This window comes from Salmo salar, chromosome 04 (genome assembly GCF_965601325.2).
Source record: "Salmo salar chromosome 04, fSalSal1, whole genome shotgun sequence".
NCBI classification, from domain to species: domain Eukaryota; kingdom Metazoa; phylum Chordata; class Actinopteri; order Salmoniformes; family Salmonidae; genus Salmo; species Salmo salar.
In genome coordinates this window covers 12,557,291-12,571,494 of record NC_138294.1, presented here as the reverse complement: position 1 = coordinate 12,571,494, position 14,204 = coordinate 12,557,291, and the positions used below count along the sequence as shown (strand labels likewise).

At 46.6% G+C, this 14,204-nt stretch overlaps 1 protein-coding gene across 1 annotated transcript in view; it reads right to left on the bottom strand.

Moving 5' to 3' along the window:
* The window catches only part of vwa11 (von Willebrand factor A domain containing 11), a 32,297-nt gene extending 18,240 nt beyond the window's left edge, over positions 1–14,057 (bottom strand). Inside the window, exons 1-4 of the mRNA XM_014209910.3 lie at positions 13,960–14,057; positions 9,756–9,945; positions 9,407–9,543; positions 6,945–7,089 (exon numbers count right to left, since the gene is read on the bottom strand). Of these exons, the coding sequence (XP_014065385.2) occupies positions 6,945–7,089; positions 9,407–9,543; positions 9,756–9,941 (468 nt within the window). The 5' untranslated portion in view covers positions 9,942–9,945; positions 13,960–14,057. The remainder of the gene's footprint in view (positions 1–6,944; positions 7,090–9,406; positions 9,544–9,755; positions 9,946–13,959) is intronic.
* Positions 14,058–14,204: the final 147 nt, after the last annotated feature.

The window sequence follows — 14,204 nt, the reverse complement described above, 5'->3', positions numbered from 1 at the left end:
GATGTAAGGTATAGTGGGAATTTTTTGTAAAAGGGCTTTAGAAATTAAAACATAGCAACGTATCAACCTATGTGACATCAAAGAGGTCAAACCAACTTTCTTGTAGAGAATACTTTGATGAGTAGTAAAATTGTCACTTGTAATAAAGCGCTGTACGCTATGATAAACTGCATCTAATGGCTTTGATGAAGTGGCAGCTGCATTCATATAGATGATGTCGCCATAGTCTAGGACCGATAGGAACATCAGTTGAATAATCTGTTTAAGCACAGGCAAGGAGACATAAATATATATTTAAAAAAATGTACCCCCAATTTCGTGGTATCCAATTGGTAGTTACAGTCTTGTCCCATTGCAGTAAATCTTTTACGGACTCGAGAGAGGCAAAACATGACCTAGCCAAGTCGCACTGCTTCTTGACACAAAGCCCGCCGCACCAATGTGTTGGAGGAAACACCGTACACCTGGTGACCATGTCAGCATGCATGCTCCCAGCCCGCCACAGGAGTTGCGATGGGACAAGGAAATCTCAGCCTACCAAACCCTCTCCTAACCCAGACAACACTGGTCCAATTGTGCGCCACCTTATGGGTCTCCCCATCACAGCCAGGGATCGAACTTGGGTCTGTAGTGACACCTCAAGCACTGCAATGCAGTGCCTTAGACCACTGCACCATTCGGGAGGCCAATTCAAATACATTTTAACAAACAATTGGACCCTCAGAAAATGCGTCCCTCAGTTGAATTTCAAAATCCCGATGTGGCCCTCGAGCCAAAAAGTTTGCCCACCCCTGTACTAGAGTCTATTGAAGGACGGTTGCATCGATCTAAGTAACATAATAAAAAATCCCCATCAAAATCCGTCAGTTTAAGGTAGAGATATCTGTTTTTTGCATGGGCTGCCTCTCAAACCACTGCATGGGCTGCCTCTCAAACCACTGCATCCGCCTATCTGTGGTCAAAGGTGTTTGTCAGACCAAGAGACATCCCGAAAATCGGTCTTCTCAGGAAAATGTCTGTAGCGTCCGAACGGTTTGGCTTACTTACTATAATAACCATACTATGAAAAGATGAGACTCTCACGAACATAATGGCAGTCTCCATTTTGCCCCACGAGACTCATCTGAAGTCGGTACCATTGATGTACCAACTTCTGTTGGTAGCGTCTGAACCATTTGGGCTACAAACAAATGTGACCCCACGTGTCACGGGACTCGTTACCGGTTCAAATAAATAATGTCAGTATGGAGGTAGTTTTGTGCATGCCCCCCAAAAAAGCGGTTTAATATGTATAAAAAATACATATTTCCTGAGCTTTCTTTTATCTTCTAGATATAAGATAGACAATTCAATCAACCCCTACGGGACCCCTTTCTTAATATCCAGGAAACCTGAGTAGGTATGCATTAAGTTCAATCTGTTAAGTGGTTTTGAAAGCAATTCCATGCAGCCTGTTCACGGCCAGTTAAGGAAAGCGTCTGAATGAGCAGTGACTGGTCAAAAGGATCAAAAGCCTTTGACAGGTTGATGACAGAGAGCAGCACAATGTTGCCTTTTATCCATACAGTTAGCCACATCATTTAGAACCATGGATGCAGCAGAGATAGTGCTATGACCTGGTCTAAAACCTGACTGATGTACGTTTCAAAGAAAGATCTTGGCTTGAGAATGAATCAAGGATTCTAACATTTTTAGCTAGGCAAGAACGTTTAGGGATAGGGCGATTCATTATTTAGCTCACAAGGCCATCACTTTGTGAAAGGGGAGCACATGGGCCGCCTTCCAAACCTTGGGGGATAGTATCATATATAATCTTTCATTTTTAACCTTTATTTAACCAGGCAAGTCAGTTAAGAACAAATTCTTATTTAGAATGACAGCCTACCCCGGCCAAACCCGGACGACGCTGAGCCAATTGTGAGCCACCCTATTGGACTACCAATCATGGCCGGATTGTGATACGACCTGAAATCAAACCAGGGTCTGTAGTGACGCCTGTAGCACTGAGATGCAGTGCCTTAGACCGCTGCACCACTCGGGAGTCCATCAGATTCAAAATATAGGTTAATGATTCAACAATCAGGGGGGCAGAGTGGATGGATCAAGCATATCAGCCCAGTGGATTATTTTACATGAATCTTAAGCAAGGCATCTAGCACATCACAGTGAGTTGTTGCAATGACAACAAAATATTTACGAGAAGTTGACGGGTTAACAGTCAAGTCAGCTAGAGGGCTGGAAGAGGGAAGAGCAGTCGATTGATTGACCAGTGTAAATTAAACCACAGTTTCTCTCAAAATAAAAAGCCTGCCGAGATAAAATTATGATAAAAAAGCACCACGTATCCCAATGTTCTCCGTTATGACGCCAGAGTCAGACAGAACTTGCTGAGGCAGGAAAGAAGAGGAATTTGTACGTTTCAGTACATTTACTATTTTCAACAAAAAACATTACGATCACCAGCAGAGCCAGAGATAGAGCTGAACAAGCTTTCTTAACCGAGATAGTACGTCTGTTTCTCAGTTGTCTGAGAGATTGCCAGACAACTACACAGTCACTTTTCCTTGCTTTGGCCCAGGCCTGATTTCTCATCTGAATGAGCTCAGATAGCTCAGAAGAAACCAAGGGTTAGATTTATCTTTGACTCTGAATTATCTGAAAGGGGACCGGAGTGGCTGCAGGGGACCGGAGTAGCTGCAAGGGACCGGAGTAGCTGCAGGGGACCGGAGTGGGTGCAGGGGACCGGAGTGGGTGCAGGGGACCGGAGTGGCTGCCAATGCTCCATTTTGGATGTGCACAGGAGGCCTGGGTGTGGCTCCTGTTGCAGGGTTGGAGCTGCCATGGGGGGCAGGAATGATACATGTTGTGGACTGCATCATGTGGTGCACTACCCTTAACATTGTTTTACCAGACCCTAGGGTAGTGGTCGGTGCTGTGTAGAGCTGGGCTGAGTTGAGGTGGGCCTGGTCTGATAGAGCTTTGCTGTGATGGGCCAGGTCTGGTTGACCATGTCAGAGGCAGGTCTGGTCTGGTCGCATGGGAGGGAGGTTGTAGGGGGATTTGAAGAGGGTACTGTAGAGGGGCCTCTTTGACTGTGTGCGGCTTGGGCATAGCTCATTGTATCTGCATGCAGTTAATTAGGGAAAAGTGGTGGGGGGGCAGTGTTGCTGGCTGTTCTCCAGTCTCTGTGAGGCGCCATCAGATGCAGGTCTAAAGAAATGTCTGATTTATCTCAGGGTGTTGGTGGCTGGTCTGCAGCTCCTGATCTTATCTCCCTTGATTCTTGAAAGTGTTGGACTTCCCCCTTCTTTTCTTTCCATCCTCCTCTCTCTCTCTCTCCCTTTCTCTCTCTCCCGCTCCCTCTCTCTCTCCCTTTCCTGTAGTCATGGCTCTACATCAGGGGTGCCAAAGTCAATCAGGAAATGGGCCGTATTGAAAAAACGAAAGGAATTTGCGAGCCAGACATACATAGCTTATTGTTTGTTTTTACCAACAAAAAAAAAAAACCTGAATACAACTGCTACCCAAACTGGCCATAGTTTTATTCTGAAAAATATGACGCTTTATAATGTCCACTTACATAGTAATGTGCCCTTGAGCAATGCAGTTAACCCAAATTGCTCCTGTGTAATGGCCGTCGTTGAAGAGAGTAGAACAAGGCGCAGCGTGATTAGTGCTCATCATGAATTTATTAAAGATAGAACACTTTAAACAAAAAAACAACAAACCGATAGCCAAACAGTTCTGTCAGGTGCAAAATACTAAACAGAAATGAACTACCCACAAAACCCAAAGGAAAACAGGCTGCCTAAGTATGACTCCCAATCAGCGACAACAATGTACAGCTGTCCCTGATTGAGGGCCATACCAGGCCAAAACAAAGAAATACAAAGCATAGAAAAACGGACATAGAATGCCCACCCAAATCACACTCTGACCAAACCTAAATAGAGACATAAAAAAGGCTCTCTCAGGTCAGGGCGTGACTGTACCCCCCCCAAAGGTTCGGACTCCGGCCGCAAAACCTGAAAGTATAGGGGAGGGTCTGGGTGGGCATTTCTCCACGGTGGCGGCTCTGGAGCGGGACGCAGACCCCGCTCCACCACTGGCTCACCCCACTTAGGTGGCGCCTCTAGAGCGGGGTCCCTCGCCGCGGACCCCGGACTGGTGGGCGACTCTGGCTGCGCCGGAGGACAGGCGGGCGACTCTGGCTGCGCCGGAGGACAGGCGGGCGACTCTGGGAGCTCCGGACTGTAGGGCGACTCTGGGAGCTCCGGACTGTTGGGCGACTCTCTCGGTTCCGGACTGTGGGCCGTCTCTCTACGGGGCACTGTCGCCGGACACACTGGACGAGGCACTGTCACTGGACACTCTGGACGAGGCACTGTCGCCGGACACTCTGGACGAGGCACTGTCAACGGACACTCTGGACGAGGCACTGTCGCCAGACACTCTGGACGAGGCACTGTCGCCGGACACTCTGGACGAGGCACTGTCGCCGGACACTCTGGACGAGGCACTGTCGCCGGACACTCTGGACGAGGCACTGTCGCCGGACACTCTGGACGAGGCACTGTCGCCGGACACTCTGGACGAGGCACTGTCGCCGGACACTCTGGACGAGGCACTGTCGCCAGACACTCTGGACGAGGCACTGTCGCCGGACACTCTGGACGAGGCACTTTCGCCGGACACTCTGGACGAGGCACTGTCGCCGGACACTCTGGACGAGGCACTGTCGCCGGACACTCTGGACGAGGCACTGTTGCCGGACACTCTGGATGGGGACTGCGCACTGAAGGCCTGATGCGTGGGGCTGGCTTAGGAAGCGCCAGACTAGGGACACGCACCACTGGGCTAGTGCGAGGAGCAGGAGCAGGACGAGCTGGACTGGGCTGACGCACTGAGGGCCTGGTGCGTGGGGCTGGTACTGGAGGTACCAGACTGGAGACACGCACCTCAAGGCTAGTGCGAGGAGCGGGAACAGGACGTACCAGACTGGGCTGACGCACTGGAGGCCTGATGCGTGGGGCTGGTACTGGAGGTACCAGACTGTAGACACGCACCTCAGGGCTAGTGTGGGGAGCAGGATACACTGGACCGTAGAGGCGCACTGGCGGTCTCGAGCGCAGGACTGGCACTGCCCGTACTGGCTGGGTGCCCACTTCCCCCCGGCAAAAGCAGGACGCTGGCACCGAGCACACCGGCCTGTGGATACTCGGCCTCGACGCCGTGCGCATCACCCCATAGCACGGGGCCTGACCAGTACCACGCTGCCTCTGGTAAGCACAGGGAGTTGGCTTAGGGTTCAACCCTGGCCATGCCAAACTAACTGTGTGCCCCCCCCAAACATTTTTTGGTGGGCTGCCTCTCAGGTTCCCATAGCTCCCTTCGCTTGTCCTCCCAGAGTTGACGTTCCAACTCCCATGTCCATCCTTCCCCCTGATGCTCCAAACCACGCTGCTTCGTCTTCTGTTGGTGGGTAGTTCTGTAACGGCCGTCGTTGAAGAGAGTAGACCAAGACGCAGCGTGATTAGTGCTCATCATGAATTTATTAAAGATAGAACACTTTAAACAAAAAAACAAGAAACCGAAAGCCAAACAGTTCTGTCAGGTGCAAAACACTAAACAGAAATTAACTACCCACAAACCCCAAAGGAAAACAGGCTGCCTAAGTATGACTCCCAATCAGCGACAATGATGTACAGCTGTCCCTGATTGAGAGCCATACCATGCCAAAACAAAGAAATACAAAGCATAGAAAAACGGACATAGAATGCCCACCCAAATCACACCCTGACCAAACCTAAATAGAGACATAAAAAAGGCTCTCTCAGGTCAGGGCGTGGCATCCTGTAAGTCGCTCTGGATAAGAGTGTCTGCTAAATGGCGTAAATTTTAACATTTATCCTGGACACTGAAATGAACACAATGAACACATATTACATTTGGTATGGTTACATGAGACAGAAGTTTACTTAAGGCGACAATGAACAGAGAGTGGTTGGCCGGGCATATAACGCAAACATCTAGCCACCCAAAGGTTGTGTGTTCGAATCTCATCACGGACAACTTTAACATCTTTGCTAATTAGCAATTTTTTAACTACTTACTACTTTGTAGCTACTTTGCAACTACTTAGCATGTTAACTAACCTTATAACCCTAACCTTAACCCTTTTAGCTAACCCTTCCCTTATCCCTGACCCTTACCTTAACCCTTTGACATAACTCCTAACCTTAACCCTAACTTTAACCCTAACCCCTAACCCTAACCACTAGCCTAGCTAACATTAGCCCACTAGCTAACGTTAGCAATAACAAATTGAAATTCGTAACATATCATATGAATTGTAATTTGTAACACATCATACCAAATGGATGAAGGACATATGAAACATAATATATCATGCTAAAAGGACTGTATACAATGTAACCTGCAGATATACATTTCATGCGATTTACACATTTACGGCATTTTTATGGTACAGTTTTCTCCTTAGTCACCCCGCCCACCCCCCACCCGCCCTTCATTCACAGAATATTTCATAACCCTTAACACCCCCCCTCCCTCTCTCTGTCCTCTTACCTGTACTGTGTCTCTCTCTAGCTACCTGTACTGTGTACAGTCCTCTCCCCAGTGTCTCTCTAGCTACCTGTACTGTGTACAGTCCTCTCCCCAGTGTCTCTCTAGCTACCTGTACTGTGTACAGTACTCTCCCCAGTGTCTCTCTAGCTACCTGTACTGTGTACAGTCCTCTCTCAGTGTCTCTCTAGCTACCTGTACTGTGTACAGTACTCTCCCCGGTCTCTCTCTAGCTACCTGTACTGTGTACTGTCCTCTCCCCAGTGTCTCTCTAGCTACCTGTACTGTGTACAGTACTGTTGCATATACCCATATCCCCTCTTTCACCCCCCCCCTTCTCCCCCTCTCGCTCCTCTTACCTGTAGTGTGTGTAGTACTCTCCCCAGTGTCTCTCTGGCAGCCAGGAAGTTCTCCTTTTGTATGTTGGCCTTGATGCTGGCCACCCCATCAGTGATAAGGCGTCGGCCCAGAGCAAACGCCTCAGAGTTAAAATGATGGGCTGGGCTGTTATAATAAAGATTATGATCAATTTCTTTTATATAGAAAACGGCTGTAGGAGTGATATACCAAATGTTCACTTGGACTGGCACAATAATGACAATGATTAATTGTTTAAATAGTTCATATATTACATACGTTAGAAGAAGGGTGTAGGAGGGATGCACATCCTAAATGTTTACAATAATGAGCTTAGGAATACTAGTTAAACTAGTTAAATTAAGATTTAAAAAAACGTAAACTCAGCAAGAAAAGAAACGTCCCTTTTTCAGGACCCTGTCTTTCAAAGATAATTCGTAAAAATCCAAATAACTACACAGATCTTCATTGTAAAGGGTTTAAACACTGTTTCCCATGCTTGCTCAATGAACCATAAACAATTAATGAACATGCACTTGTGGAACGGTCGTTAAGACACTAACAGCTTACAGACGGTAGGCAAGGAAAACTTAGGACACTAAAGAGGCTTTTCTACTGACTCTGAAAAAAACCAAAAGAAAGATGCCCAGGGTCCCTGCTCATCTGCGTGAATGTGCCATAGGCATGCTGCAAGGAGGCATGAGGACTGCAGATGTAGCCAGGGCAATAAATTGCAATGTCCATACTGTGAGACGCCTAAGACAGCGCTACAGTGAGACAGGACGGACAGCTGATCATCCTCGCAGTGGCAGACCATGTGTAACAACACCTGCACAGGATCGGTACATCTGAACATCACACCTGCGGGACAGATACAGGATGGCAACAACACCTGCCCGAGTTACACCAGGAACGCACAATCCCTCCATCGGTGCTCAGACTGTCCGCAATAGGCTGAGAGAGGCTGGACTGAGGGCTTGTAGGCCTGTTGTAAGGCAGGTCCTCACCAGACATCACCGGCAACAACGCCGCCTATGGGCACAAACCCACCATCGCTGGACCAGACAGGACTGGCAAAAAGTGCTCTTCACTGACAAGTCGTGGTTTTGTCTCGCCAGGGGTGATGGTTGGATTCGTGTTTAACGTCGATGGAATTCGCGTTACACCAAGGCTGGTACTCTAGAGTGGGATCGATTTGGATGGGGAGGGTCCGTCATGGTCTGGGGCGGTGTGTCACAGCATCATCGGACTGAGCTTGTTGTCATTGCAGGCAATCTCAACGCTGTGCGTTACAGGGAAGATATTAGTGTTCTGCCATGGCCACCAAAGATCCCGGATCTCAATCCCATTGAGCACGTCTGGGACCTGTTGGATCGGACTGTGAGGTCTAGAATAATCCCCCCAGAAATGTCCGGGAACTTTCAGGTGCCTTGGTGGAAGAGTGGGGTAACATCTCACAGCAAGAACTGGCTAATCTGGTGCAGTCCACGAGGAGGAGATGCACTGCAGTACTTAATGCAGCTGGTGGCCACACCAGATACTGACTGTTACTTTTGATTTTGACCCCTGCTTTGACACATTATTACATTTCTGTTCATCACGTCTGTGGAACTTGTTCAGTTTATGTCTCAGTTGTTGAAAAATGTTATGTTCATACAAATATTTACACGTTTGCTGAAAATAAACGCAGTTGACAGTGAGAGGACGTTTCTTTTTTTGCTGAGTTTATGTTGCTTTTCCTTTGCTACTTACATATTAAGGGAACCTCATGCTCTATCAATGTAGCACCAACCTGTTGACATAGTAAGGGAACCTCATGCTCTATCAATGTAGCACCAACCTGTTGACATAATAAGGGAACCTCATCCTCTATCAATGTAGCACCAACCTGTTGACATAATAAGTGAACCTCATCCTCTATCAATGGAGCACCAACCTGTTGACATATTAAGAGAACCTCATGCTCTATCAATGTAGCACCAACCTGTTGACGTAATAAGAGAACCTCATCCTCTATCAATGTAGCACCAACCTGTTGACATAATAAGTGAACCTCATCCTCTATCAATGGAGCACCAACCTGTTGACATAGTAAGGGAACCTCATCCTCTATCAATGTAGCACCAACCTGTTGACATAATAAGTGAACCTCATCCTCTATCAATGTAGCACCAACCTGTTGACATAGTAAGGGAACCTCATCCTCTATCAATGTAGCACCAACCTGTTGACATAATAAGTGAACCTCCTCCTCTATCAATGTAGCACCAACCTGTTGACATAATAAGGGAACCTCCTCCTCTATCAATGTAGCACCAACCTGTTGACATAATAAGGGAACCTCATCCTCTATCAATGTAGCACCAACCTGTTGACATAATAAGGGAACCTCATCCTCTATCAATGTAGCACCAACCTGTTGACATAATAAGGGGACCTCATCCTCTTTCAATGTAGCACCAACCTGTTGACAAAGTCTCTGTCCACCTGTCCGTTCTGTATGTAGATCTCGTTCAGGGCAGATTTGAACTTAGCTGCTGACACTTCACCTGTTGCTTTGGGTCCCAGGCAGGCCTGGACCAGCTCCTCTGCAGAATTGCCCTACAGGGAAAGGTCATAGGTCAAAGGGTAGAGGTTAGAAATCAGCCAATCAGAATTGAGGGAAAGGTAGATAAAGAAAATCACATTTAGATAAAAGAAAATCTTAACACTCATTCTGACACAAAACTCTTCCCTCTCTCTCTCTCTCTCTCACACACACACACATTCACACTCACACTCACACGCACACACATACACACACACACACTTACCGTGGGGGTGAAGTCTCGTCCCTCTGACTCGGTGATGGCTTGGCACACCTCTGTGACCTTCTGTAGCACGGCTTTTTCCGTGATGCTGACGTGGGTGGAGGCTCCGCCCCCGATGGGAGCAAACGCCCAGGCTCCTCCTGATAGGACCAGAGCCAAGAAGGACATACCCAGCACTGGTGACATCATCAGTCTGTGTTGGAGAGAAGGGGGGGGGGGGGGGTACGTAAGAGAGAGAGACTGCCATCATCATCATTATCATCAGGAAGTGGGATTTCATTATCAACAACTGTAAGGAAATCCCTGACACAGCCCCTGTTGTTAAAGCTCTAGGCCACATCCCAACATGCCCTATAATAAAGTTAGTAGACAGAAGCATCTTCACGAAACATGATTAAAATATAATAATACATTGGCATACCTAATTAGAGACCGGTTTTTAGCCCCTGTCCTGGCACATAGTCCTGGCACATAATACATTCCCTGTTACCCCACTTCAATCAGTGTAGATGAAGGGGAGGAGACAGGTTAAAGAAGCCTTGAAACAATTGAGACATGGATTGTGTATGTGTGCCATTCAGAGGGTGAATGGGCAAGACAAAAAAAGTGCCTTTGAACAGGGTATGGTAGTAGATGCCAGGTGCGCCGGCTTGTGTCAAGAACTGCAATGCTGCTGGATTTTTCACGCTCAACAGTTTCTGGTGTGTATCAAGAATGGTCCAACACCCAAAGGACACACCTTGACTTATTAAGGTTGTTCTGAGGGAATCTCAATATTAGTGTTCCTAATGTTTGGTATACTCTATGAATATCCTTTAGCTGAATAGCTATTTATTGAACACCTTTAGTTCCTCACGGACTTGAACCCGATCGAACATCTCTAGAGAGACCTGAAAATTGCTGTGCAGCGACGCTCCCCATCCAACCTGACAGAGCTTGAGAGGATCTGCAGAGAAGAATGGGAGAAACTCCCCAAATACTGGTTTGCCAAGCTTGTAGTGTCATACCCAGGAAGACTCAAGGCTGTAATCGCTGCCAAAGGTGCTTAAACAAAGTACTGAGTGAAGTGTCTGAATACTTATGTAAATGTAATATTTAAGTTTTTTATTTTTAATAAAAACAGTTTTTGCTTTGCCGTTATGGGATATTGTGTATGGATTGATTGGGGGGGAGGACTATTTAATACATTTTAGAATAAGGCTGTAACATAATGTAACATAATGTGGAAAAAGTCAAGAGGTCTGAATACTTTTCGAATGCACTGTATGTAGATATATACACTGCTCAAAAAAATAAAGGGAACACTAAAATAACACATCCTAGATCTGAATGAATTAAATATTCTTATTAAATACATAGTTGAATGTGCTGACAACAAAATCACACAAAAATAATCAATGGAAATCCAATTTATCAACCCATGGAGGTCTGGATTTGGAGTCACACTCAAAATTAAAGTGGAAAACCACACTACAGGCTGATCCAACTTTGATGTAATGTCCTTAAAACAAGTCAAAATGAGGCTCAGTAGTGTGTGTGGCCTCCACGTGCCTGTATGACCTCCCTACAATGCCTGGGCATGCTCCTGATGAGGTGGCAGATGGTCTCCTGAGGGATCTCCTCCCAGACCTGGACTAAAGCATCCGCCAACTCCTGGACAGTCTGTGGTGCAACGTAGCGTTGGTGGATGGAGTGAGACATGATGTCCCTGATGTGCTCAATTGGATTCAGGTCTGGGGAACGGGCGGGCCAGTCCATAGCATCAATGCCTTCCTCTTGCAGGAACTGCTGACACACTCCAGCCACATGAGGTCTAGCATTGTCTTGCATTAGGAGGAACCCAGGGCCAACCGCACCAGCATATGATCTCACAAGGGGTCTGAGGATCTCATCTCGGTACCTAATGGCAGTCAGGCTACCTCTGGCGAGCACATGGAGGGCTGTGCGGCCCCCCAAAGAAATGCCACCCCACACCATGACTGACCCACCGCCAAACCGGTCATGCTGGAGGATGTTGCAGGCAGCAGAACGTTCTCCACGGCATCTTCAGACTCTGTCACGTCTGTCACGTGCTCAGTGTGAACCTGCTTTCATCTGTGAAGAGCACAGGGCGCCAGTGGCGAATTTGCTAATCTTGGTGTTCTCTGGCAAATGCCAAACGTCCTGCACGGTGTTGGGCTGTAAGCACAACCCCCACCTGTGGACGTCGGGCCCTCATACCACCCTCATGGAGTCTGTTTCTGACCGTTTGAGCAGACACATGCACATTTGTGGCCTGCTGGAGGTCATTTTGCAGGGCTCTGGCAGTGCTCCTCCTGCTCCTCCTTGCACAAAGGTGGAGGTAGCGGTCCTGCTGCTGGGTTGTTGCCCTCCTACGGCCTCCTCCACGTCTCCTGATGTACTGGCCTGTCTCCTGGTAGCGCCTCCATGCTCTGGACACTACGCTGACAGACACAGCAAACCTTCTTGCCACAGCTCGCATTGATGTGCCATCCTGGATGAGCTGCACTACCTGAGCCACTTGTGTGGGTTGTAGACTCCGTCTCATGCTACCACTAGAGTGAAAGCACCGCCAGCATTCAAAAGTGACCAAAACATCAGCCAGGAAGCATAGGAACTGAGAAGTGCTCTATGGTCACCACCTGCAGAACCACTCCTTTATTGGGGGTGTCTTGCTAATTGCCTATAATTTCCACCTGTTGTCTATTGTCTGTTGTCTAACACCTAATCGTTTATTATATATTTTTACTGTTTTCTACATTGTAGAATAATGGTGAATACATCAAAACTATGAAATAACACATATAAAATCATGTAGTAACCAAAAAAGTGTTGAACAAATCATTTCATTTTTGAGATTCTTCAAAGTAGCCACCCTTTGCCTTGATGACAGCTTTGCACACTGTTACTCAACTGTAAATCCATAATAAGGTACATTTATGGTTTTAATTTCACAGGAAGTCTGATGAGATTACCATTGATTTTAGAGAAACGTGATTACATTGATTATGAAGGGTATATTTTTTTGTGTGTCACGATGGTGACCAAACTAACTCTGGATGGTAACATCATTCTTCAACCAGGGAGTGGAGACCGATGACTTGGGAGAGGAGACCGATGACCAGGGAGTGGATGGTTCCAACTTTATGGTGGATACTTTATGGTGTAATATGGTTTCCTTTACTTCACAAGGCAGACGGTGACAGTATCAGAGGGTTCTGCCCCCTGAGTGAGGTGTATCTGTTATGTTGTCATGGTAACATAGTAGGACTCAAAGGGGATTTTATAAGGGATGGTGTTGGGCAGGTCACAGGGTCAGAGGTCACAGGGTCAGGGATAGCAGCTGATAACTGATAACAGTATATTCAGTTGATACAGTGAAGCTACTAATAATCACCACTAGATGGAGTCAGAGAGGACATTTTTCATTTCAGTTGATACAGTGAAGCTACTGATAACCACCACTAGATGGAGTCAGAGAGGACATTTTTCTGTATAATTTTTCTGGGCGTGGTGGTGCATGTTTTTGGTTGTTTTTTTTGGGGGGAATTTTCTGCTTCTTTCTAAATGACACATATAAATAATATGTTTAATTCATAATGCATCCTTTTAACCTCTTAAACTGTTGACGAACGTATTTCTTCCTGTGTATTGATTTTCAAATCTCCTGACCCTCATATGATCTGGTCTTGCATCAAATAAACATTTGTTCTGCTTATTTTCCATGCTTAGTATAACAACAGTGTGTGTACACATTACTGTTCCCATAATGTAAAGATGAGAACATTGAAAAGGGGACAAAATGTAAGTTTAAAGCTAAATTCTGCGATTGGTACATCATCATGAGAATTACTTTAAATATGTTTTTTTGTTTTTACAATGGCAGACTGCCTCTTTAATCTCATGAAACTGTCCCAGTATTTTGTTTCTGTACTGTAATGTGTCCTAGAGCAACAGGACTGAAGTCATATGACTGCAGTGCACTTTGGCATTCATTTACAACATTGATTTTGGCATTTGCAAAAATGCGTGACGAGCATCAACTAACACAATTAAAATGAAATTATTCACACGGTCTTTATTTCTCCCTTCAAAAGACACATGAAACCTGAAAACCCTCCTTCACACATGTGCACGTTACACACCATCTGTCAGAATTAAAGCATGTTCATTTTCTATCTTAAAATGCACAAACATTCATCCTTACCTTGTTTTTCACGCTTTTACTTCCTCTAAACCCCTTCAATCTCTACCCATCCCCAACCACACAGACCACGCCCCCTCTTTCACACATACCACAGCCCCTCTTTCACACACCCACCCCTCACCCCTCTTTCACACACCCACCCCTCACCCCTTTTCACACACCCACCCCCTCATTCTCTCATTGGTCTCTCTCCCTCCTTTCCTTTCTCCCCCTCCTTCCCTCTCTCACTCCACCCCTTATGGTGA